General features: G+C 30.4%; 2 protein-coding genes across 8 annotated transcripts; one reads left to right on the top strand and one right to left on the bottom strand.

Moving 5' to 3' along the window:
- Positions 1-761: 761 nt before the first annotated feature.
- LOC125067378 (LDL receptor repeat-containing protein egg-2-like) lies at positions 762-13,631 on the bottom strand. Of its 4 annotated transcripts, none has more exons than XM_047676219.1 (5): positions 13,438-13,631; positions 2,571-3,677; positions 1,799-1,999; positions 1,592-1,711; positions 762-1,084 (listed from the first exon to the last, which is right to left on the bottom strand). In XM_047676219.1, the coding sequence occupies exons 2-5, from the start codon at positions 3,625-3,627 to the stop codon at positions 855-857; spliced, it is 1,608 nt and encodes a 535-aa protein (XP_047532175.1). In that variant the 5' UTR covers positions 3,628-3,677; positions 13,438-13,631; the 3' UTR covers positions 762-854. The 4 variants fall into 4 exon arrangements, with proteins under 4 accessions (XP_047532175.1, XP_047531938.1, XP_047532022.1 ...); XM_047675982.1 differs by lacking the exon at positions 13,438-13,631 and adding an exon at positions 7,656-7,799; XM_047676066.1 differs by lacking the exon at positions 13,438-13,631 and adding an exon at positions 5,913-6,052.
- Positions 6,301-26,156, top strand: LOC125067161 (sphingomyelin phosphodiesterase). 4 transcript variants are annotated; one of them, XM_047675693.1, is made up of 13 exons: positions 13,026-13,065; positions 19,425-19,514; positions 19,824-20,305; positions 20,404-20,635; positions 20,716-20,876; positions 21,100-21,272; positions 22,569-22,763; positions 23,004-23,257; positions 23,336-23,445; positions 23,556-23,740; positions 24,458-24,649; positions 25,225-25,283; positions 25,842-26,156. In XM_047675693.1, the coding sequence occupies exons 1-12, from the start codon at positions 13,041-13,043 to the stop codon at positions 25,244-25,246; spliced, it is 2,121 nt and encodes a 706-aa protein (XP_047531649.1). In that variant the 5' UTR covers positions 13,026-13,040; the 3' UTR covers positions 25,247-25,283; positions 25,842-26,156. The 4 variants fall into 4 exon arrangements, with proteins under 4 accessions (XP_047531732.1, XP_047531649.1, XP_047531562.1 ...); XM_047675776.1 differs by lacking the exons at positions 13,026-13,065; positions 25,225-25,283 and adding an exon at positions 6,301-6,440 and having other exon boundaries at positions 25,842-26,155; XM_047675606.1 differs by lacking the exon at positions 25,225-25,283.
- Positions 26,157-27,262: the final 1,106 nt, after the last annotated feature.

A 27,262-nucleotide genomic window follows, 5' to 3' on the forward strand; every position in this document is an offset into this window, starting at 1 on the left:
AATTTGTATATATTTTATTAAGTATGACGTATAATTGAATAAGTGTGTAGTGTATAATATATAATGTCAATGTATAAAATAAGGGTCCTATAAATTGATCAATTGGCGCTACTGCAGTGCAAATATTTGGTATTAACTGAAATTAACATTTATTGGAATTTATATTTAACTGAAATAGTTTGGAAAAGAAACTTTTTAAGGCCGTTGTCTATCTTTATCTACATAAACCTTTTACCTGACCAAGTAAGCATATTCTTTCAAATATCAATATCTAGTTCCAACAGCGTTATCTAAATTTCACACATTTTGAGGAACTTTTTTTATTCACACAGATCTCCTTCTCGTTACCTCTCCACTCTACGCGCCTTTTGTTAGTTTTCATATATGGCGGCAAGTTTTAAAATGAGGAAATGCCAAGTATTAAATGTCAGGACAGTTTAAGTGTAATTATTAAATATTGTTGTAAAGATATACACTTTGAATAATATTTTAATAAATAAGTTATTTTTTACTAGTATCCAAAAGAAAATCTTGATTTTTCGAACTTTTTGGCAACTAAGATATTAAATATAGTTGGGTGTGGCCTGACATAAGGTTTTGCAATTATTTAATTTTTTAATTAGCGTTAAAGGATATTTCAACTACAATAAAAAATAGTAATTAATCTTTTCTTATTTTACAATTACATCGATACGATGTAGGCACATCCTAAGTATAATAAAAAATATAATGAAAAAAAAACTTTGAAATGTGTTAATTTCTTTTAATTTGAATATAAAAACTGTAATAAATATAAGAATTATCTTTGAAAGAAATACAGAATCAACTAGCTTAAAGTAAACAACTTGTTCGTATCAAGAACAATGTATTTCGTCACTATCATCTCCGCAGTCGTCGCGGCCATCGCACTTAGCCCCAAGTGGTACACACCGTCGATTTTTACATTGCATTTCATGAGTTCTACAAGAAATATCGCACCCCTGCGGTTCATCGCTTTCATCAGCACAATCTGCCAAGCCATCACAAAACCTTGAAGACAGTATACACTGTCCGTCGGTACATGTAAATTGATCTTCTGGGCATTCTAAAAAACAAAATAATAATTGTATTCATTTGCTTCAAAGAGAGTGCCAAATTTATTTGTCAATTTTAATGGGGCTTATAAATTTTTATTTCTAAATTTATCAATTGTATAGGAAGTAGCAAATAAAAAGCCCCGTTAGGTGAGCGAGCACATTCGTAACCCAGTTTTGTGGGCTACTGAACGGTATTACAATGATTTACATTACATGTTGAATTCAAGATTCATAAAATGACACTATTAGACATTATTTATTATGTTTATAACAAATACTTAATGGAAAGAATAGTGCACGTAGTACAATACGAGGTACGATCTTAAACGATATCTTTATATCTATATATCTTTTACAACTTAAATCCATGTCATATAATAGCAGACTTTTTTGTATCATATAACAATCAGAAAACTAATTAGCATATATTGTTATTTGACAGTATATCAGTTTTTTAAGGGACACTTTTCAGTTAAGAATGTCAGTTAGAGTTAAAAAAATTAAAATAATCGCACCCATAGTACAATTCAGTTCGTCGTATCCATCCCAACAATCAATAAAACCGTCGCATTTTTTTTTTTTCGGGAAGCAAGAAATTGAATGTCCACATCGGAATTGTTTTGTTAAATCACATTCTGGAAACGAAAATAATAAATATGCAGTCATAAAGTCATAAATATGGTATTAATTAAATATTCCTTAATAAGTTTAGATTCGTATACCACAATGCATTTCATCAGAACGGTCGTAACATTGTATAGATCCATCGCATCGTGCTTCTGAAGGTACGCAAAAACCATTCCGACATCGCCAATCTTGAGGCGAACATGATACTTGAGTTAGTAAACGGCAAACACGGACTCCACGACTTTTATCAACTAGTTGGCAAGCTTCTGTTTCCAATGCACACAATCCACCACAACCTTAGGTAAAATAGAATTTGAATAATTAAAACACACATAACCCTAAAGGTATTGGTATTACGTGGTAGGAATTATTAGTATTGATAATGTTTAATTTCTATTGTTTTTAATATTTCTTAGTCCCCAACCACGTAACCTAAGATTTGTTGTCCATTGTGCTTGAACCACGTTACCTAATATTTGATGCTTGTTAGCACATTAAATCGCTGGCACGCTCTATTTTCAAAACGTAACACAGAACATAATACAAATTATGACTGTTGGGTCAAAAAAAAATGTAAGTGGATGGTAGCCCCTCAGTCAGGTGCTCCCTTAACAAGGTTTACCTCAAGTAAAATATATATTTGAAAATTGAAAAAAAAAAAAAACTTTTTTATAAGAATTTATAAAAAAAATGTTAATAATGTATCTTGTCATGTTAAGACATTTTAAGACAAATCCAACCGTTTATTTTCGTATTTAATTATTTTCGTATATATATTTTGAAATTTAGTTATAATTTAAGATAGGACTTATTTAATTTAAGAGTGATTGCATAAAAATGAGGAGTACGAGATTATCTTTTTATTACCTGTTGGATCATCCATATCAATAGCCCGTTTGCAAATAGATTTTCCACTGATTTCGTCTAACATACATACTTCATTTGTTTGGCACGAACAAAAACTATTTGATATATTTCTGTTTAAGATTTCTATCTCGCTACTTCTTTCTTTTAACTTTTGAACGTCCTTCGGGTACGTTTTAATATTTTTTCGTATTTTTAAGATAATATTGCTTATAATAGAACTATTTTTTGTTGCTGACAATAAGGATGCTTGAGTCGTGTAAATTTCTTCATTTTCTTCCGTATCGCGAGGTACAAAAAGGTCTGTGTAAAAGTTCACAACGGCCGACGAATTTTCATTTCCATTAATTTCTATAGTATCTCTTGGCACTAGAATTGTACTGGTATCATTTTTCGCTTGAATGAAATTTAATGTAGTAAAATTGACTAAAACCAAACTTATGATTACTATTGCTATTATCATCACACTTATTGAGCAGGCTTGTATTTGTGTCCGCCTTTTTTTTGGACTTCCAGTCAAAGACCAGTTAACTACACACCCAATGCCTTTCAGGCTCTTTCTCAGTCTTCTTTGATTTACATTTGTAGTACTTATATCAGGTTGAGTACTTGTATACTTATGGCGAAAACTAGTATCGATTTGTCTAGATATAGTTGGAATATGTTGTATAAAATCATCATTATTTATGCTTATATCATTAACTGATGCTTTTATGTTAGAACAGTTACCTAAATTATTAGAATCATCTATATAACTCTTATAAATATTGTTTCTCTGAATTTCTGACCTTGCTGGTTGTGCCTCTAATTTTGGTGTAGAGTAATTATTTGGTAAGAAACTATTTTCTGGGGGCGTAATACCATAACTTCTTATCTTGCCTCTACAAGTGTAGCAATATTTTCCTATTTTATTATCCTTACAAGGTGCATTTATTATGGCTTTCCTAAGATTGCTATTTGCCCAAAGATGCGAACAATAAAGTGTATTCCAGTTTGAAGATTCATCAAGCGCACAACTCGATTGAGTCGTATTTTCATCAAAATTACTCGTTAATGTCATTGTTTCTAAATAAATGGAATCATTTTTCCGTAGGATTTTCTACATACCACCTGTAAAATAAAACTATGAATTAGTAATATACTGATCACAATTATACATATTTGATATTTTGAAACGTATTCAATTAAAAAAGGTAAGAGTCGAAGACATAAATGAAAAAACGTTGTACACGCAATTTCCTCTTTAAAAAAAAACAAACTCGAGTACCGCCTGTTTTTAAGTCATTACTAATATAATATATTTCTACTTTTAACTAGGCTTACAGCTTGGTCTAGTATAGGTCAAATTATCAGGGTCAAACCTTTATTGTTAGGATGCTTGTTAACCGCTGAAACTTTAAATCTTTGTTTTAAAGTGATTCTTTTTTTATTAATCTAAATGATTAAAAAACTATCGTGTAATTTATTATTTTATTTTCGACGAGTCAAATAGAATAACCGTACTGTAATGCTAAATTGTAACAACAATTTTATCTATTTAAATAATATAGCGTTAGATATATTTATCGCACGCGGCTACTTGATATCGTCCTCATAAAAGGTAAACGACCATTTGTTTCACTTTGCGTGTCTACTGTTCGTAATTTGATCTTTACAATTTCAATTAAATGTATTTATAAGTCTTTAAGCAATATTGTTTGGTTAGTTTTTTTTTATGTACATGTTTTGACGTCTGAATTATTCTCATAGATATTAAGATTTTAAAATTAGTTACTCGCTGTTATATATAATAATCAGTTTATTCAAATATTACAGAAAATGCAAGAACGCAGCGCTTTTTAGTACTAAGCTGTAAACATGCTAACTTAGTAAATATTCAAAAGAGTTTAAATTGTTCAAGGGATATATTTGTTTTTCTTTGAAGGCATTAGGTAGAATAATCTTATACGGATATAAAATATTGGTTTTGGTGATAAAAAAAATGCTTAGACTAATACCTATATGCGTGGTACATAGCTTAGATTGTTTCAGATAAAATAAAGTGTACATATAAATAATTTTAATAATACCTAAGTATTTCCTAAATTCAACTTGTCCAAATATTATGTTAGTAATGTGAACTAAGTAACGAGTATGTATATAATATTATTTTTAAATTATGTTGCTTACATTATTACAACGATTACATAATACATATATCAATTAAATAAAATTCTATACTAATCAACGTCGCAAGTCAATTGTAGTAACCGCAATATTCTGAAAGCTTTCTAGGTCATATAAAAATTAGGATATTAAATATATCTAAAGTTTACAGAAAAATTAAATCTACCTAATTAATCTGGAAAACATTTTCACTTAACACAAACTTACTTGCATAAGGATGATGGGTTGTCAATTCACAATATGAACATTTATTAACTTATATAAACGTTTTACAGGAAGAAAACTTTCAACACGTCTAAGTGCTGGGTAGCGGTGTGCCATGTATCGGACTACCGTTGCCGCTGACAACGTCTAAACAACTTTGAACCAACACCAGCACCCTGAGTACCGTAACCGTTGTGTAAAAGAGACGTAAATATAATACATTATTAGTTAGATAAAGAAAAATAATAGGGTTAACAGCGTATGGTGCGCTCGAAGTCCTGCCGTGTTCAACCAAGAGTAACAGTCTGTAACTGAACGAACATCTGTTCCCTTCACGACCCTTCTTAATGCTCTTGTACACACATGTAGTGTAGTAGTAGTAGTGGTTATTTACTATGGAAAATAGCGTGTAACTAACACAATTTGTCCTCAAGGTGAAGCAGCTTAATATAAGTATGCGAGAAAAAATAATAAATCAATTTATAATCAGAAATATTCTAAAACATGTAAGCTCGCCAACTTAAGCTTTTGTGAAATATGTTTTGTAATATAGTAATTGAAAAATATATATTTTATTAATTTATATTATTAATATAAAATATTTAAATGTATTATTATAATAATATAGTAAATATTATATTTAATAATCATTTTCTAAAAATAATAACATGTAGGTATTCCAGAATTTTATGTCAATGTGATCCGATGAATCGGATGTAACATATTCCTACATGTTATTTTCTAAATTTTAATTATTTTAAAATTTGTAGAAAAACATGTAGTTTTCATTAGCTTTAATGAATTTGAATAAGTTCCTTATCTTTTATTTTTCAATACAAAACCATAATAAAAATTGGAATATCTGCTAGATCTATAGATTTAATTCGAGTTTATTTCTAATATATGATTTTCTAACTACTATGTACATGCTTTTTGTAATAGGAGTAAATAAGGAATTATCGCAGTGTTACGTACTGATACTTTTAGGTATGATGAGCCTTGGGCATCAAGATGTTGAATTATTTATCTAGGTATTCTATCTGATTTCATTTGCGTGCCAAACACGCATATCTTAGTTTGTTGTTGCCACGAGGTACCACCGTGGCACAGGTGCCTCTGCGTTATGCATCCCGTGGATGCAGCCGCAGTCTCCATCACTGTATTGCGACTGGTGCGTCGGTGTCTACGACACGTAACCGGAGGAAGGCACAACTCTCACTGCGCGCGCCGCGTGCGGTTGTGAACGCTCGCTCACACTTCTTTAGTTTGTCGCTTAATAAAGTCAGTGTTCTGGCACACAGCCATCCGTATGCGCGTAACTTCGTAAACCGCGCAAAATTTCTCTCGAAATTAGTATGTGAATGCGATTTTTTTTATTTGTTCTACACGAAAATCAGTGAAATGTTGTTGTTGGCGTACTAATCTGCACGTTTATTACTTCTCTACGATTTCGATCAGCCTTCATGAGGAGATAATTGCTTGTTTATAATTTGCTAAAGTGAGGTGAGCATAATAGATTTCATAAAGTAATTTGTAATTTCACTTAACTGAGCCTACAGGCAATTGTCGTGACCGTGATTGTCGAGATACTTTATAGTTAAGTAAGTAGCTGACTATTTTATTTAATATATATATTTTCTAGTTGAGTTGAGTTTTATGGTGGTTTTTTAATAATATTAAACAAAATTTATGTTATATACGTATATAACATAAATTTTGTGAGCATACATATTTTTTTAAATAGAAATAGGAACATCGGTATTGTATATTATATTTGGAGTAAAAATATGTTAAAGACCCAGATATTAAAAATCTTAAAATTACTTAGAATCATCCACTAATTGTAATAACAATAAATACAATTTGATTTAGTAAATAATAAAAGTAAATAAATTAAGTAATTAATATTTCAATAAAAATCCATACTTTTAAAACAAACTTTTATTTATTAAATATGTTAAAAAAAGGATGTAAATTTTAAAAAAAGGATATTTTGATATGAATATTTTGTGCATATATTTAAAAAATAAAGTGTCATCAATGTGCGAGTAGGCCAGTAGAGTTATGTCCTACTTTTGATACTAATCGAAACGACATCAAGTGTCGAAGTGAAGGCTTTCCGTGTCGGTTTATTGCCTGATGTTATTCAATATTTTTTTTTATTATGACGTTGAACTACAATTAAACCATGGTTATTGTCACAGCCTTCATCACAGTAATAATGTTTAATATTTTTATTTTATAAACTAGGGTTTTTTATGCGATTTCTAATCATATTTTATTGTTTCTTCTTTATTTATATTATTACGCCGAAACTCCTTGACATATAGGGGAAGACTAAAAAAAGACTGCTTTATTTGAGTGTATTGAAGAACTACTCACTAATCTAACCTTATTAACACCATCAACTTTCAAGGTCTCTTGTGTTATCGGACACTGGATTACTTTGTTTAACGTGTCTTCAAAACAAGCTCTGCCGGTCTGGTCACTAAATCATTTGTATCGATACATCCTTCATAGCGAACTTAATGATTTTTAGCCGATTGTTATAATAAATTAAAAGGAAATATTTTTTATATATTATTACGAAAGGTACAAATCTCTTTTAAATAACCGTTAGGTACGTATCGTGCCACAGTCAGGAACCTATTTTCTCCGATTTGTAGCTTCGTGTGGGCGTCTATGCAAATGCTTAATTATTCCAATACTTCTACTTACCTTCCTTCTTAAAACTCTTCTCTTAATAATATGACACTGAGCGTAGCCTTCTTCCTTCGTTCCGTCATAGGGCTTAAGAGACAGTAGATTTCCCAAATGAAGAGTAGGTAGATACTCTTCTCCACCTATAATCAGTTTTGATGAGAGCCTGTAATTTTGAGCTACTTGTTTACCAGTCTATATCAGAAGAAGGGATTCTAGCCTCATTAAATTTTTAGTATTGATCATAATAAACCATTAAATTCATCATAAACTTCTCACTACGTAGACTTAAAACTTCAATTTTGTCTTTTAAATAATGTGACACACGGTAAATTTTTGTATTTTCATTTTAAGTTGACGTTAAACATAGTTTTCCTAGAAATGCTTAATTTTGTCCTTAGTCAAATAGTGAAAAAGCTCCGAAAATGTTGCGGATTTGAAATTTCCATTGCGAAATTGCGAAATTCGTTAAACCTTTATATGTAAATAAACTTAATTTTTTTTATGTCTAATATAAATCTTTGAATAATTTAAAAGTTTTGTTTTCTGCCTTTTATATTACATTAATATTACAAATCACATTGGGCGATATGTTCGTTTTGCGTTATGTAGTAAAAAGAAAAGCCGTAATATTTTAAAACGGAAGATGTTCACGTATGAATATAAAGACAAATGACATATTATAATCATTCACTCATCCTTATTAATATCCCTCGTTGGGAATACTTTTGTTCCGTACGAGTAAATTGTTTCCGCTATATCACAAAGATAAACTAAATGCTATTACATAAATTGCGATTACTCGGTGTTATTGCAATATATTGTAACAAAGAAAATAATGTTGAAGATATTGAATAAATCATTGAAAATATGTACAACCTAATTTGTCAATAGATAAGAGTAGTACAAAAATAAGGCACTTTACTAGCAATTTATCATACATTAACCCAGATAAACGAATAAAGAGCAATTAAAAAAAATTGGAGCAGTTCCGATTTATTATAATTATCCTCACACAAACATGCGGGCGCATGATGCACGTGCAGTAACTTTATCAATGAATTTAAAAGTATGCGTTTATTTTGAAAATTATATTATTTGATATTTATTTTTTAAAATTTAGAAAAATTTTAATTAAAAATATATTTTTAATATAACTGGTATTAGTATTTTGTAATGATACTTGTATTAGAATATTAAATTGAAAACAAGTTAATAATATGAAATTTTACTTTCAAGATCTGGGTACTTACAAGGTTAATCTAATATTAGCCATAATTTTCTAATATTTATGGAGTCATAAATCAGTTTCTATATTTTTGAACTAAGTAATAAAAATTCATAAGTTTTGTCTTACATTTTTTTTTGTTTCAAAGTTTTATTTTTTCGATAGTTTTTAATAAATATATAAAAAAGTGCCTTGAATATTTACTATTACAGGAGATAAAGCCATTCTGAGTTGTTAAAATATTTATATTGCCTTTAAAAACATTTAACATTATAACTAAGTAAAAAAAAACTGTTTATATATTTTTTAATTATATTTACTTTTTTTCTCAATAATACCAACTGTCGCATACTAACTTCAATTATATACGACCACTTACTTAATATGAAAACAAAGTATGTAGTCAAATAAAATACATAAATAATATTGGACATATCGACGTTGCGTAAACAAGTTAAATTGTATAGTTTTATAAAGGAATTAAAGCATTAAAAAATGTAGTCCTTGAAGCTAACTTTTCTTTACTTCTGTGTGTATAATGTATTGGTATATATTATTTCTCGGATGCACTGGAAGAATTAAGAATGTCTTTTATAAATAATTTGTATTCTTACTTTATAAAATGTATGTAAGTGTCTAGCTCGTATAATAAAGTATTATGTTCACAATTATATTTTGAACTGAGATAAAGCGTAAACCTTGTTCTTTATTAGGTACTTATTAACTGTTTCGTAAAGGATCAATTTAGTTCATCAGTATCGAGCTGTTACGCTGCAAAATGATGAAATTTGCATTTATTTTTAAATTCAATTCAAGTTGTTCTCATCCAGAAACCTGTAGCCAACAGTGAATGTCGAATGTGCTACTTCGACTTCGTATTCAAGTTCTTTAAGTATATACATTATATTGTAACAATATTAATTTTTTTTTTTAAATAATTTTTCTTCAAGTAGCCTAAAGTGTTTTTTATTGTGCCATCCTTAGGCGAACCTACTTTCTTTGGCAGAACAAAGGAGGTTAACGGCGATTTTCGATGACTACAGAATTTCAACTAGGAATTGACTTTAAGTTATACATACATATATATCGCATCAAATTGGTGAAGCACGTAGACTGATAGTTCAAAGTATTTATTATTATGTTGTTATATCTCTTTTTGTGTTTGAAAGCAAAACAGTTTACGGCGACATTGGAATTAAAAATGCACTGTTGACTATCTCTTGAGAACATTTTAAATCGTAAATGTCTTCCTTTACAAATAATATCAACTATCGCAAGGCCAATGTCGTTAGTCGTTACAATCAACAAGTAATAGTTGTTTATATGTGATTCAGACTGAGTCGGATACTTGGCTATTGGCTGGTTTCTGTCACCTATTAACAAACTATGAATTACGATTGATTATTTTGAAAAAAAAAACTGCATCGTCGCTCGCGTTACTTCCAATTATTATACCCTGTATACAAAAAAACAGAGGCTGTTATTCATTAATGAAGTCAAATGTATAAGAGCGTCACGAACTGCAACTGTCTTAGAGGATTTTAGTAGAAATCGTTATTCATCATCATTTATAGTCTAGGGTACCAATAGTAATTTAACCAAAGCAGTATTATTATTTTCCTTTATTCTTTTTAATTGTAAATCCGAGTCAAAACGAATAGTGATTTGTATAATAAACCAGCCAAGCCTGAGAAAACCTATCCAAAAAGGAACCGGAATTCGTTTAATATTACTATGGAGGCGATTGATTAATTTGTAAGGTTATTTATAAATAGACTATTTATATTTGTAAAATATGTACGCAGAAAACGTCTGGGATTTGCCATGTTCTGAAAAATTACTCTATGTAAAATCTAGAAAGCAAATTCGAGTGCTATCGTGTAGCGTGATGCCCTCCTGACCGATTTCGTAATTCCGTGCGACCTTTCAACGGAGAAGAGTCTTGAGAGGCCAGTGCGCAGGAGATTTTTTTGTTAGAGCACAGTCCTGACTACGTTGTGCATACTCTATTCACTTGTTCACATAATCCGATGCCATCCGTCGCGATCGGATAGAGTTCAGGCGTAGCATTAACGGCTTTATACGCTTTTCGAGGCACAGGTGTGCAAACAGATACATAATATGTGTGAACAGATTTCAAACTTTAGACAGCTTGAGACATTTTTTGATAGGAAATCGAAAGCGGTGTTTGAATCCGAAAGCTAAAAATTTACAGTGTTATCTTGTAATCAAGAAGCTAGCCATTAGACCAACGAGTCAGCTATTTGAGGTGTTGGCAAATATAATAGCACTACAGTTATAGCTACAATTAGTGTACGACAATTTAAAGCTAAATATGCATGAAGACGTTTATATGTATATGGTTGCATGATTGCACATATAAAACGTAATCGATCGTCATATACGACGAACAGTGGGACATAAAAGGTTTCTTTAATAAGCTTATCTTATGTAACACGTCGCCGGCAAAAGGAAAGCGTCTCGGAGGTCAAGCGTTATTAAGATCACAAGTATATTATGTTAATGGTCGCGGACCATTAATACTGAAATCGGAGATCTATGCACTAATACACTTTTATGGGAACTATCGCGTTAAACTTGCTACAAGAGGAAGTCGAAAGTTCAACTTATTTCAACACCTTTAGGTATACACTTTGATAATTGTATTTCATTGTTTTGTTACAATCTTCTATTGTTTGTAGAATCATTACAAAGTCTTAATTATAGTCGTGCATATCTTGAAATAGTAAGAATAGTTACAGTGTCAAGAGATTTCTTATTGTTGTTTCTAAAAAGAAAGGAAAACTTGCTGAGTAAACACATAAATTTCGTGTGATTATTCATCACGCAATACTTTCAAGCGGATTTCGATCATATTTTCTCTATTGCACAACGAAATCAAAATTTTAACAATAATACTTATAGAAATATAACTATATAAAGAATGCCGTTGTGTTTATATTATATTACCGATTGTATTTAAACAATAATAATTTGTACGTGTGAATACACTTATTTGATATGGTATAAAATATGGTCACTGAAAGCGTCCTGAGCAGCGCTCTAGAAGGACCCACTCAGCTTTTTGTCTTTTGTTAACCCGCCACTGATTCTCAAATTAAGTTATTTATCTCAAATCATCACACATTACGCTAGACAATTTATTTATTTATTTGTAACTAACCAGTTTAATTTATAATAATATAGCAATATAAAAGTAGTATTATATAATTTCTGCATAAACTTAATATTTATTCAATAATAAATATTACAAATTATTATTGAATTTGTCTATGTGTAAAATATAAAAAATAAGTATTTTATTATTGAAGATGATGAATAATGTTAAACTTTTCTACTGCTGCTCAGAGGTAGGTTTATATAAAATGTCTCAATTTAATGTATAACAAGCCTGTAATTAATAAAATATTACAAAATTATCAGGAAAATTCCTTAGTCTGCTTTAGTAGTCAACGATTGTTATATTTTAATTACAAGGCAATTAATTGACCACTACAGTGCGCTAATGTAACCTATTTTTCTCGGTAAAATAAGTATTCATTCATAATCATTCACTATTTGCCCATATAATGATAAAGGATCTTTGTAATACGTTCTTTGTCATAGTATTAGCTTTGTAAAAACCAGAAGCAATGATTTATTTCTTTCCGTAATCAGTAGTAATGTAAAATGTTATCTTACAATGATATATTATATACATATGCTTTAGCTTCCTACGAAAAATACTTTATAGCAAATACCTCAGAGATTAATAACTATGGAAAAATACTTAGATAATTAATTACTAATCCCACGTTATAATTTAGTTAGCAGTTTGTTATATTGATGTTTAATTCATTAGTATGACATACTGCTCTATATTAAATTGTTTATACTAATCAAAAACATATTACATACTATTTACACTTCGAAAATAAGAATCATCTTAAGTGTATAAGACGTCAAAGCGATATTGTTTTAATCGTTTTTAAATTAATATAATCCGAGCATATAAAATAATAAGATTAATCATATTTTTGTGAATTAATGCTTAGCTAGCTTATAAATATTTCGAGGCCAATATTCTTTTATCAATTTTACAGGCCACTTGGGTCAATTATCGTCTCATATTCTTAGAGCGTCATGAGTATTATTCAATTATTGCTCGTATTTATATGAGCGCGATTTTACCATATATACGTAAGTGCGGTCGTTTAATATTTGTATGTTTTGTGCTTCATATTAATAATTAGTTCAAATTAAAAAGTGATACGGGTAATGCGCCTTGTCAAAATAATTTTGCTTCTTTAGGCAAGTACCTAATCTAAAATCTATTTAATATATTTATTATTTGAGGACAATATTGCTACAAGAATATTTCGATGTTATAAGATTTGCTCAGTGAAAGTATTAAATTTGAATATATTATAAGTAGAATTGAATATCAGTTAGTAATATCACGCTCTATAATGAAACAATACTTCGTCCTTAAAGGGAATGCGGCAGTGTCTTATTAGTTATTGTGTTCGAAGAGGACTCGTTATTTCTGACTATTGATAAAGGACAACTTACCTTAACATTCGGATTATAGTATATTTTATTAGCACGTCATTATTTCACTATTATCTAATGTTTGTATAATGCGTTTAATAATTTTATGAAACTAAAATTTTCCTTGGCGTCCAGAGCGGGAACTAACACTATTAATACGCGAGTGGCAAATGTTATAGATAGATTGCACAGACCGTCCTGAGCAGTGAATATCAAATGAGAAAATCTACGTACGTTCAGTGACCAGCCTTGCCCCTTACCAAGTCTATTAAAGCGTAGGTATTCTAAACAACTATTATATATGTGCTTATAAGAAAAACACTTCGATGTCCTCTATTTGTTAAGAAAAATTAAAACGCTAGTTTATTCGGCCATTAAATACTTACAAATTTTAGTTAAAAGAAAAATTTGTAAATATAACAGATAGGTCATTTTAGGGCCGACGGTATCAAATTTAAATTTTATGGCTTAGGAAAGTTTATAGCTTGGAAAAAAATATACGTATGTTGAATGGTGTTTTGTGACGTTTTGTATTCAACATTAGGAAACATGTGGAAGCTGCTAACGAATATAATAGAAGTGCATTCCGATGAGAGCAAACGACAATGGTTGTTTTGTAAGGAGGTGAAAGTGAGTTCGATGAACCAAACGAAAGTACATATATATCCACCTGGATCACTAGCTATACACATATACCACATATAGGGATCAACGATAAAAGAGGTTTTTAATTTATGCTTTATTGTGAGAAATATAATCAAAGGATATCCGATGCGCGGTAAGAACGTTTTTACTACATTTTGTAGTATATAGTACAATTTTCATACTAATGTATTTAGTACAAAAATTTAAAAAAAACTTCGACATTTCTTTTGTAATCCTTTTTTAAGTTCCGGTCTTCTCAGTTTTGTTAATGTCAATTTTGTTTATCTTTGACTGGACAACCTTTTAATCGCTACACAAAGTAATCTGCATTGAAAGTGTAAAATTAGACAGAAAAAATTGAGGAAAAAACCGAACCACCAATATTAAAACTATAAAATTTCAATCTTGGCATAATATAGCCTATTTGTTTTTTCTACCGGGAGATTGAAAGGGTTTAAATAGATACTTAGCAAACTTTCATTTATTATAAATACAATAATAACAATAGAATACATAACATATAACATCCCTAACATTACACTGCTCGAAACGAGTCCCTGATTTGACGTAAAGTGTATCTCATTAGCCTAATCACGGTCTCTACGGACATAGGCCTCTCCCAAGGTTTTCCGCCTTTTGCATCCAGTCAGGTGTAATCAGTCCATTTGACTAAAAGTCGTGAGGTCCATCTATCGCTTCTGGTCTGTACTCTTGCCCTTGTCTACTTTAACAGTCACCCATCTTTTATCATACGCATTCTACTCTACAATAATTCAAAAATACACTAAGTACGGTTAGTAGACGTACTTTAGTTTGACGTCGGTCCCAGCACGACATGACTGATGAACAGACCCTTGATCTTATTCAAGTTTATATCGACCTAGACACGTGAGACACTTTAAGGCTACTCATCGTATCGGCTATTTGTTGATCTCTGAAATTGAGACAATATCATCAACAAATCGAAGGGATGTATTAAAGCCTTGTAAGGTCTTGAAGACGTCTTCCACCGCAGTGCTGAATAGTTTCACGCATTCACGTACCAGTGTTACAGTCATAGATTTTGAGTGTTATTGTTGCGGCGTTATATATATGTTTGTATATATTATTTACATCACAAACCATGGTGTTATTATATTTTATCAAATGTCATGATTTAATAAAATATAATTAGGTAAAACTAATTTTACCTACCTAGTTACGTAATAATCATTTATTTAGGTACTCAAAAGGAGTTTTAAAATAAAAGTCAAAACTGTTATTTTATAGGCTGATTTCCTATAGTATTTTTTTAAAAATTGACTTTTTAAGTCAATAATGCAAAATAAATAACTATTAAACGATAAAATACAACAAACAGTTACACTATAATTATTATCTGACGAGACTGAAGTGTTATTCAGAATCCCATGCTTTATCCGAGATACGTGTTTCAAAGACACATTATGTTATTTAGTAGTATCTTATCTATTTGTTTATTTCTTAGGAATTATGTTTAAACAATAACGTTTGTACTGAGCAAATAATGCTTAATATTGTTTTGAACTCAACTACCGATAATGGAAGTTATATTTATATACTGGCTAAACCTTAGTCGGCTTGAAGGCAGCCAAAGGTCTACAAAAACATTCGTTGCAGCCTTGTCCGTTATTCTGCGAGTTGACCCCTTTTATGGATGTCTTACTTGACTTTGATTGTAAAAATACCGTTCTTTATAAAATATTATTATGTAATACTATATAAAATTATTAAAAAAAAATGATATTATGATTGGTTGAAATTGTGATGTATTATTCCGAAACTTAATGAGTGTTTTAGCCATATAGGGAAACCTTGTTATCTTATTGTGTCATAAGTCTATTAGCGTCATCGTATATTAAGACGCTATATAATAATAATAAATTAAATTATAATGTAAACTAGATACAAACTAGATAAAACTCGAATAATTTAATTTCTTATAATTTTCATTATTATAAATATTGATTTAAATATAAAAAAAAAATGGTTAAGAGTATGTAAGTAGAAAAATAGTTTGATTATGGCAATAGAAACATATATCCGGTTAACTGTAGTTCTCTCAAAACTCGCCTATAAGTGATATTATTGAAAACCAGTTTTTGCTCAAGAACCTATTTTAGAAATCTAAACTAGAATAGGAAGCGAAAATATCGGACCTCTTTTCACTAGAAATCCAAATCATAGACACTAGAAGGATAGGTCACAAATAAAGAATATTGTGCACTCTTTGGGTAATTAGTAAGAAAAACACCAACCAAAAATAGGATGACGCTATAAAAAAAATCATATTAATTATTAATTAGCGGCATCAGTGTTAATTAATTAATAATAAAATTATTTATCATATAGTTTTTTTTATCATAATGATACGTGAATGAAATAAGAGCGAATGATATCTCGTTAAATTAAAGTACAGGACAACATGTAACCCAGTGAAAGTGGACAAGATGAAACGATTTGGTATCTTAGCTGGCAAGCTGCCGAATGAAAGTGGTTTGAATGAATGGTTCTGTCTAGTTACAAATGTGATGTAAGGCTTTTGTAATCTTCTTTATGTCCGGTCATTTTTAATTCGCACCTTTTTAAAAATATTTGTATTATAATGGCTATTTAACAATAAACACGTGCAAAAGTATTTATTATTCTGTGGTCGCAAACAAGGAAAATATGAAATAATGTAAAATAAATCGTTTGATTAGAAATAACAATGAAACATATTACTATTTACCGTATAGGTTTAATAATTCTAATATCATGAATACTGTAAAAGTCTTATACCAACGAGTATTTTCCTAACTAATATTATTTTTATAAATTTCTAATATCTATCTAAGAGTTATCACAAAAACATACAACTCTCATCTATTATATTATATCTGAATTCTAGTAGGATTGAAAAATAAATAAATAAATAATTATTAGACACAATGAAGTATTAAGAAAGTTATACTAATTGTATAGAAATAAAAAAATGCTAATAAAAACACTTTGCAAGATGCTTAAAAATCGCTACGGTGTCTTAGTGACTACAGGCAAAGAGATCCCTTGGCTTCATACCTATTGTATAAAAATATCTGTTTTTGTTTTTTGTAAATACATCGAAGTGAACCGTTTGTTGTAATTTTATGAAGTTGGAACGCATAAGTTTTTATATGCTAAAAGTTCGACATCATTTAATGGTCAGAACAAAGTGAAAGATCACTCGAAGCTTCTTCGTATCATGATTAAGCTCGGTTAACATTTTGGCTACAGCGATTTCTGTGCAGATATTTTACGAAGTGCAAAACGTGTGTGCGATACCACCGTCACTTTCTTTCCAGTAAAGTCAATGAAGCGAGGAGAAAGTGGCGACCTCCACGTCCGTGTACTCGCTGTATCTGTAAAAACCGCTGACTCACACTCCTTGTACGAAGTAAAAGAAATGAAACGTAATAATACTAGGGATATTTATAAAATAAAAAATTATATGTTTAAAATTGCATATACCTACATCAAACTTTAGATAACTAGTTACCTTGGTATAAAGGCATTTGTTCGCTCGGTAATTCTGCATTAGAATTCTATCACTGGATTTGTTTATAATTAAATGCTTGTTGTATTCAAAGATTTTACTATTTTACTAAACTATATGTAATAATGATTTATTTTTATTATCAAGCAAAAAAAAAAATTCACATCTCCATTAGATTTTTCTTACGTTCTTTAAATTAAAATTAAAATTAAAAAAAAACTGTACCCATTTAAAACAACAGTATTTTTTTTTAAATATTGTCGTATAATTATGTCTTCTGTTACATTATTGGTTAGAAAAGTGTTTGAAAAATAGAGCTATTTCTATATCGAGACATAAGATATATCTTGTAAAAGAAGTACCACTCATCTCTTGAAAAGATTAAAACGAATTTCTTGATTTTTAAAATAAAACAACAATGGCTTGAATATAATCGTAACGATTTATAATTACTGGATCTCATCATTTTGACATTAAGCATTTTGATAAAATTGATACAATATTAGTGTATAACAATAACAATTCAAATTATTGTCATTTATTTTTTCTCGACTAAATGTATATTCCATGAAAAATAATGTTTGCTTATGAAATTCAACAAAAGCCAATTTCCGTATGTATCAAATCTATATTTATATATCGTAACTAACTCTCATCTCTAGTTATATAATATCGTTGTCAGAGATGAAAAAACCTATAGCATCTTATTTATGATTATCTTTTAAGCCAACTATCATCAATTTGACCTACTTTCTCTAGGATTTTTGTTCTTGACGAATTCAATACTTTAAATGATTATAGAAAAAAAATCTCTTTATGAGATTTTTATTACGTATCTCATGTGAAAGGCAATAAGTTTATGACAATCTTTATTATGGATAATATTTTAATGTGGACAGTATTAGACTGTTTACAACTGGACATTCTTGAAGTGAAAGATCATTATAATGCATTAAATACAGTGAAACTTTTTATGTATTTATTATTTTTACGGTTTCATAGCTGGTATATTTTATTCTGAACATTAAGTATTTTACTCGCGTTGAATTGAATTGAATATATATATATATGTAAATTATTAGGATGCAGCATTAGTCTAGTGTGCAGACGGTTGGTCTGCAACGCAAAAAATCGATACCCTGCCTTCAACCAGCACTGGGCCAGTGTGGTGGATTATTGCCTCACTGTTCTAATTCTGAGAATAGGCCATTGCTGATATATTTAATTATTTTAATTAGTATTGAATACAAAGAAAACTTCATACTAACTTACATCCATACTACCTTAAATCATTACGTTTAAATATAAAGGATGAAAATGTCACAAACTTTTAAATCACGTATCATATCTACTTAGATACTATATAAATGATGAAGAATGAGGTAAATAAATGAGTTTAAACATTACTATCTTCATAAATTAATTTTAAGTAAGTACTTAATTTATTGATTTTCGTCCCAATTCTCAATTAAAAGCTTTTTTTATTTATGCTCGTTATTCGTACTGAAAAGTCTGAATATTAGCGTGGAAATTTCTTTCTGAAATGTGACAAAATCATATGCGGCGCTACTCTATCTCTATCAAGTATGTAACTTTTTTCAATAGCCTGTTGTACATACATACATACACACTCATTTATATAATTCGTGCTCCCCAATTTTACACACTTTGAAGGTTAATGGCATAACAAATATCAACAAAATCGGTTCAGTGGTTTAGCCTTGATAGCGTAACATACAAACAGACAGTATAGAAGTATAGATGCACTTACCAGTAGATTACATAATATCATGCATGTATACTCTTTCTTAAAATATTTTTTTCTTTACAGATCATCTCTCTTCATTAATTTCAGTGATGATAATAAGAATACCATGGCGTTTACAAATAGTAATCGCTTTTTTAATTACGACGATATCAGGTAAGTGATACATATATTTACATAAACAAGTCTTTAATCTCATAACCTCGATCAAATGAAGGTACGTCCTTTTTAAAATAATTTAAGAACAAAACCAAATATTAAATTATTTATATTCCTGAGCTGCATAGTTGATAATAGCGCTACATGGTTGGTTGGTACGATCGGCACTGTATCGGGTCTTTGTTATTTAAGTCATTCATGAAAGTACAACTAGAATTAGACAAATCTAAAATATTTTTAATATCTCTTTATTTATTGCTGATTATTTATGAACTTTATACTTCAATATTATTATAATTTCCATAGGTAATCCCCTGTTTCTGCAGCAATCGGGCAGAAATATTAAACCTGTTATAAAATGGAGACCACCTATGGATACTTGGAATTGGACCGAGACACCTCGTAACGAAGAACCATTTTTCAAGCCATCAAACTTCACACACAAACTACCTCCATCTGCTAATGAAACAGAACTGATTGCTCATATGGCAGCCTTAAAACGAAATTACTCCCGACTTTTATGGGATAGTGACAAAAGTTCAAATTTACCCCTCTTCGTAGATAAAGCATTAAAATTGCTTAATTTAAAACAAGTTTACTATGAAGTCGAACATTCCGTTATGTCAAAAGTATCCTGTACTGCATGCAAAGCTGGCGCTGGGTTATTGCAGCATTACATGAGACTCGGTAAAAGCAAAGAAGAAATCAATAAAATGATATATCAATTCTGTGTCTCATTAAATATTCAGTCTGCAAGAGTTTGTGAAGGAATCACGAGACTATTTGGGGTGAGTGGAAAATGATAATTGTGAAATTAACGCCATTAAATAATTATAATTTGTTAAACTTTTTATACTATTCTTGATAATATTTTTCTTTAATGTAGAGTGAAGTAGTTTACGTGTTAAAAAGAATCACAATCGGTCCGGACGAAATATGCAGTTTTGTTATTGGAGATGCTTGTGGTGACGTTTATAATCCCTATCACGAATGGGAGGTGGCCTTCCCTCCGGTCCCGAAGCCGGCAGTGCGTGCCCTCGAAGCACCAATTGAAAAGGCTCCAACCTTCAAAGTTCTGCAAATTTCTGATACTCACTTTGACCCATACTACGCTGAAGGTAATTTATTTGAAGTCTGTGTGAATATAAAATGATTTAATCTATAATAACATTATTTATTTGCTAATTTTTACTCCTAGGTGCCAACGCCGAATGCAATGAGCCTCTTTGCTGTCGTGCATCTAGCGGTCCCGCATTGACCCCGGGAGGTGGAGCAGGCCGTTGGGGCGACTACCGCAAGTGTGATACGCCTAAACGCACCATCGACCACATGTTAAAACATATAGCTGATACACATACCGTAAGCTAAACTTAATTACTACTTATTCTACTTAAAATAAAAGTTGAAAGTGTCCATCTAACTAATATGTTAATATAAATAAATGTCGATGATTAATAAGTATTATTTAGAAAAATATAACGACGTCGTTTTAAAAAGTTTATAAGTTTATTTGAATTATAATATTTATGTACTTACGTAAGTTATTTCATCGTTTTGTAACATAAAAATATACCCACTTTAGGACATAGACTACATATTATGGACCGGGGATCTACCACCTCACGATGTATGGAACCAAACGAAGGAAGAAAATCTTAAAGTTCTTCAAGAAACTGTTGCTCAAATGTCAGATATGTTCCCTGGTGTACCGATCTTTCCTGCCCTTGGTAATCACGAATCTTCACCGGTTAACAGGTATTTACATTATTAGAAGTATATTTTTTATTTTTTATGTTTTAAATAAAAATGTAACTGTTACAAAATAAACTTAAATTTGTTATTAACACGATAATAACTTAAAGACTTTGTTGTTTGTTGTTTGTGTAATGTTGATAACAAACTTTTTATATCGTAAAATTATTTATTGAATAAAATAACTAAAGGTAAATGAATTTATAAACAGTTCGTTATTATAGAAACATTATGAATCTGTAGATATAATTATACCTAGTAACTATTGTATCCGGTTTGAATTTTTTACTTATTATTTATTACAGTCTTGAGGTTAAATACAAAGAAATACAACAGCTCTAGTATTTTTCCGTAGGCGTATTACTAATGTAGCTAAGTGTCGGTTTTTTTTTTACCTATATGGCCCTATGTTGAGAACAAGGTATAGAGCTTATTCCACCATGTACCTATGCGGAACGGTGGATAGGTAGATGCACTTTTGGTAAAATTTCATTTGACTCATGCAGGTTCCTCACAAAGTTCGATGCCGAATTATATACCTAACATAAGCACATGAAAACCTATACTCATATACTAGCCACTGGGCCATTATTAAAGTCATCTATACATTATTTAGTAATTAATTCGCTTTTTTGGAAAAAACTACTAACTCTGACTCGGGCAGCTACTGAGAAATCTCAACAGAAACACTCAAAAACTTTTTATTGGCCCGACCTAGTACCCAAAAACGCTTAAAGTGCAACGAGGATGTCACTTAACCAATGATAAAAATATATGTCATATGTCTCGCATTATAAATACAATGTGAAAAGAAATAAAATAAATTAATTGAAATCACAACTAGTCATCAAAACACAGCTATTATAATTTTAAAAAGCCCGCACATTTTTTAAGGCTACCTTTACAATAATAAATAACTACACTGATGATATATATGAAAAATTATACAAAATGCGGGTAGCGGTTTGTCATGAGTCAATTGATAGCAAAAGCCCTCATTTCGAGTAATTTTAGTAACTACGTTGTGAAGTAGGTGGGTTTCGTTTAAGTTCAATTGTGTACAATTGTGTGAAATTACTATTGTACTTTTCGAGCAAAAACCACTAACAATATAAAAGTATAACATGTAATAATCTTTAAAATCAAGATTTTTTTCTGAGATGGTTTTCGAAGCCCCAAAAACAAATTGATTAAAAAAATAATCAATCTTAATTCTATTTCCATTCTTGGTCCATTTATTTATTCAATCATATTCTTAATTATTTCTAGATATATAGATAGCGAATAATTGTTTTCCAGTTTCCCTCCACCGTACATCTCGTCTTCAGAATCGAACATCGCGTGGTTGTATAATGAACTGGACGCACAGTGGCGGCGCTGGCTGCCCGCCGGCGTGTCCCACACCGTCCGTCGTGGAGCCTTCTACTCCGTGCTCGTCCGACCCGGCTTCCGCATTATATCGCTTAACATGAACTATTGCAATAATAAAAACTGGTAATTATTAAACAACAAACAGAATAAAGCTGTAAATATTTTACTGTTACACAAAGGCAGCCACTGCGTGTTGGTGCATCAAATGTTTTAATTTATGTTGTCCGACGTAAGTTAATCATGATGATGATTCAAAGTTTAAGAAAATTTAAAACAATGAATTATTTCCAATCTTCGACGTACGCAAGGCGTAAACGCTCATTGTCTCTGACACAATAATTGAGTGACATTTTTTGTTTTCAGGTGGCTCTTACTAAACAGTACAGACCCGGCTACAGAATTGCAGTGGTTTATTTATGAATTACAATCGGCTGAATTTAACGGTGAAAAGGTTCACATAATTGGCCACATCCCACCCGGACATTCCGATTGTCTTAAGGTGTGGAGCAGAAATTATTACGCTATAATTAATAGATATGAGTCAACAATAACCGCTCAGTTCTTTGGCCATACGCACTTCGATGAATTTGAAGTGTTTTACGATCCAAATGATTTAGGTGTGTATAATCTCGGAGTAATAAAATAGTTTTGATAGTTACATAATAAGTATACATTAATATGTTCTTTTATCACAGGGAGAGCAACGAGTATAGCTTATGTGGGACCTTCTGTATCACCATACTATGACTTAAACTTAGGATATAGAATATATTATGTCGATGGTGATCACGATGCTACAACTAGAGTGAGTATTTATTTAAAATATATTGGATTCAACAGCTGTCATTGATTACTTTCTAACAAATACTTTAATTAAAAAACTTAAACAATAATTGTCGTATTTTTATATTTCAGTTAGTAGTTGATCACGAAACCTGGATCATGAATTTAAAGGAAGCTAATCTATTTGGCTATCCAATATGGTATAAATTATACTCAACGCGGTCAGCCTACATGATGCCATCACTTCGCCCACAGGATTGGGACAAGTTTATAGACGACATGACTTCAAAAGAAGATGTATTTAACTTATATCACAAGTAAGAACACCTATCTATCTAGTATTTAGGTTAATACTTATATATGTATATTGAGGCTACCGGAAAGATTTGTGACGTAACTGAAATAATGAGAGGTGCCTTATTTTGATTTTTGGCACGTGCATATAATTTAAAAGTAAAATGCATTTTGTACGTGTTGTCATTATTATATTATATTTTTATGTTTTAGCGTTACTATTATTTACACAATACATTACATTGTATTAATTTTACGTAGACTACTTCGTTTAATCTATCGTAGAGGGAATGTAAAGAAACAATTATTCATGTACAATATTTAACGATTATAAATAGATTTTTTCAATTATTTTATTAGGAAACCTTAAAAAAAGCGAAACCAATCGAATGATCATAAATCTTTTATTCATGATAATTTTCATTGGATATTATTATTCTGATTTTTATGAGCTTACAACAGCATTACTTTGCCTTGAACGGCAAGTTACTAGCAAGTTCTGCGTTCATATCCCTGCTACATGCCTATCCCTGACCTGGTACTGATGTATTTCTGTAAAAAAATTATCAGGCTGGAATTTCGATGTATTTAAAGTGCGGAGCCTCAATCTTTAATGTTTTTACAGTTAAATAGGTATACAAACTTATTAAAAATCATATGTCCAGAAGACGAAAAAACAAAATATATATATTTTGAATATTAGGTATATGGTCATATCAAAAGTTGCCTTTGCTATCCAGACATTACTGGAAAAATAGTCCGCGTCGTGGGACATGCGACGGGGAATGTCGCAAGCGCCTCATCTGCGATGCGCGTTCCGGACGATCGCACGACCGGCGCGCACTGTGCGGACACATCGAAGCGCGCATCGATGGCGCCGCACCGACGCCGCAGACGTGGCGCGCCTGGCTCTACAATGGCCTGTCCGTCTCGTGAGTTGCTAACACTAACTCGCCAATTACATTCCTGTCATTCTATTTACTTTAATTCATCAGCTTTAACAAGCGGACAAAAAGAAAAACTGCGTCAGAGACATTGTCTTACAGTATAATTCAATTTTAAAATTTGACTCCCATCGCGTTCGAAGTTTCACTTCATAAACTTTAAATTCACATATCACCCGTCACTTATTGATAAATTTTGTGAATATGTTATAAGTAACTATTGCATTTTCTTTAATAAAAATATTTTTGATATTGAAAATGTTTACCTAAATAGTATTTATATCTACATCGCACGGATTTATTGGGAAGTTATTGAATTATATTCAGATTGTTCGCATTAATTTTACTTTAAAGAATAATGCTTAACCTACGACTAATATTCCAGTTTCTCTTCGTTTCTGGATTTCTGCATGACCATTTACCGTACTCTGCTGATCACTCTCAGTTCGCTTCTTATGGTTTAGATCTGATGGTACTTTTAGTTATAATATGAAAATAAAACGCTACGCTTATGATTGCTTTTAATATCCCTGCTATGTAATAACTCTTTTTATATCTCACAGACCTAGTGTACAGCAAGTTTAAAGGTGGTGGAAATATTTTAGATGCTGCTCGGACAAAGGTTGGTGGGTCGAGGTTTTTTATAAAAATACATAAACATCTTGTCTTATAGCAAACTGGTGTAATACAATAAACAAACGAACAATGCCTATAGCTTTTTCTTTTTGCTTATTACGTTTTAAAAACTTCTGTTGTACACAGGGCGAATATATAATACGCATTTATTTGTATTTTAATTACAAGTAATTCAAATACTGTCCAACCCTGGTTGTACAAATATCTAATAAATCTAAAAAACACCAATGCTTATTTTGAATCTAGGGCACGGTAAGTTCCATGGCCACGACAAACCTACCAATTTTGGTGTTAGATGCTAGTATAATGATGCTTATTTGTTTGGTGATGGTTTTTTTGTGCACAAATTCGACTAATAGTTCTAGGGCTTATTTGAACATAAATCTTAAATATAAATTCTATTCATTTCAATATTTCATGTCGTATCGTAACTGTCCGTAATGTCCAACTTCGGAACTGGCCTATCAAATTATCCCAATGTCTGTGATATTATCTGTATTTTATAAACTTAATAAAATTAACCTTTTATTTTTATTTATTACAGAGTATCGATGTTGATGCAAATACCACAAGTTGCTTATCAAATACCAAAGTTTGTAATGGGTCTCGGTTGAAAATTAAGAAAATAAAATTTTAAGGCTAAGTCTCCACGCCACTGGATTGTACTAGAACAAAGACTTTCAAGTACATATTTAATTTTATAAGAAAACAAAAGTTAGTCTAACTTAACCATATAATATATTTAGTCTGTAACTAGTTTGAAAACTAAAATGTCATCGATAAGATTCTGTAAATATCTTCTGTAAATTGTGTAATTATTTGTTTTTCTTTAGGAACTTTATATCTTCTTAATAAAAAATACAAATGAAACTTTTCTTTTATTTTTTTTTAAATTAAAATATATAAGAGAGCTTCTTAAGCAATTCAAATTTAATTGCATTCAAATAAAATTAAATGTCATGTACAAACATTTTAAGCAATTATAATTAAAAAGAGATACATTTAAGAAAAATAATACAAAAATTGAGGCAACATCAGTGTTCATTATCAAATATGAATATTATTATATTCAGAATAAATTAAAATACCCGATCAATTACTACAATAAAATTCGAATGTCCGAAATATGAGTGTCCGAACGTTACATCATAAACTTATTTTAAATTGAAAATGCTCGTGACAAACTTTAAAAACAAGTAAGCTGCTAATTTTAAGGTGCCTTTTTAAATTTACTATTGGAATAATTAAAATAAGTTTACATGAGCAACAGGTTCGGTAGAAGAGTTACATATCTATGTACATGAAATAAGTCTTTAAAAATTAAAATATTTGAAATTAGACAGGTAGACAAACGTTGCACATCAAAAAAAAATATAATAAATGCTTTTCACACTAAAGGCACTGACAATTCTCATGGCATCATAATTGGAATGAACAATTAATAAAATATATTACTACAAAATGTTTCTTTCGTGATGTGTAAAATTTTATCTATACACGTTTTATCATCAAAAATAAGCCTTTACACCAAGATTAATAATTATTTTTTCATTATATGAAATAAGATATTTAAAATCTCACTGATAAAAAATATACTACCTAGGAAAAATTGGTCCTAATACGTTTGCAAAACTTTATATCTAGTTCAAAGTAGATAGCATCGAAAATGAAGATGCTAAACAAGAAGTCCCTATTATAGGCACCCCTAACTGTGAATCCAAGTTTTTAATATTTGAGGAGCGAACGTCAACCGCCATCTTGAATAAAGCGTTTTCGCAAAATTTCTTAAACGTTAAATTCGCCAGACAAAAACTTACGGTTTCACATTAAGAGGGCACCAATAAATACATTCAGATTGAAAAACCGTGTGAGGATTTTTTGCTTCAAAAAATCTTGCCTGGACATAATCCCCTCCATCAAAAATATTACTAAATAACTACATCTACTTAAAATAATTACAATTAA

This window comes from Vanessa atalanta, chromosome 1 (genome assembly GCF_905147765.1).
Source record: "Vanessa atalanta chromosome 1, ilVanAtal1.2, whole genome shotgun sequence".
Taxonomy (NCBI): Eukaryota; Metazoa; Arthropoda; class Insecta; order Lepidoptera; family Nymphalidae; genus Vanessa; species Vanessa atalanta.

Bases quoted from the DNA above. Each gene is read 5' to 3' on its own strand.
- LOC125067378 (XM_047676219.1), bottom strand. From the start codon at position 3,627: ATGACATTAACGAGTAATTTTGATGAAAATACGACTCAATCGAGTTGT. The intron at 2,000-2,570 runs GTAATAAAAAGA...ATTTTACCTAAG, and splicing joins TGATATGGATGATCCAACAG to GTTGTGGTGGATTGTGTGCA. The intron at 1,085-1,591 runs GTGCGATTATTT...TTTGTTTTTTAG, and splicing joins CGAACTGAATTGTACTATGG to AATGCCCAGAAGATCAATTT.
- LOC125067161 (XM_047675606.1), top strand. From the start codon at position 13,041: ATGAGCGCGATTTTACCATATATAC. The intron at 21,273-22,568 runs GTATTTACATTA...ATTGTTTTCCAG, and splicing joins GAATCTTCACCGGTTAACAG to TTTCCCTCCACCGTACATCT. The intron at 22,764-23,003 runs GTAATTATTAAA...TTTTGTTTTCAG, and splicing joins TATTGCAATAATAAAAACTG to GTGGCTCTTACTAAACAGTA.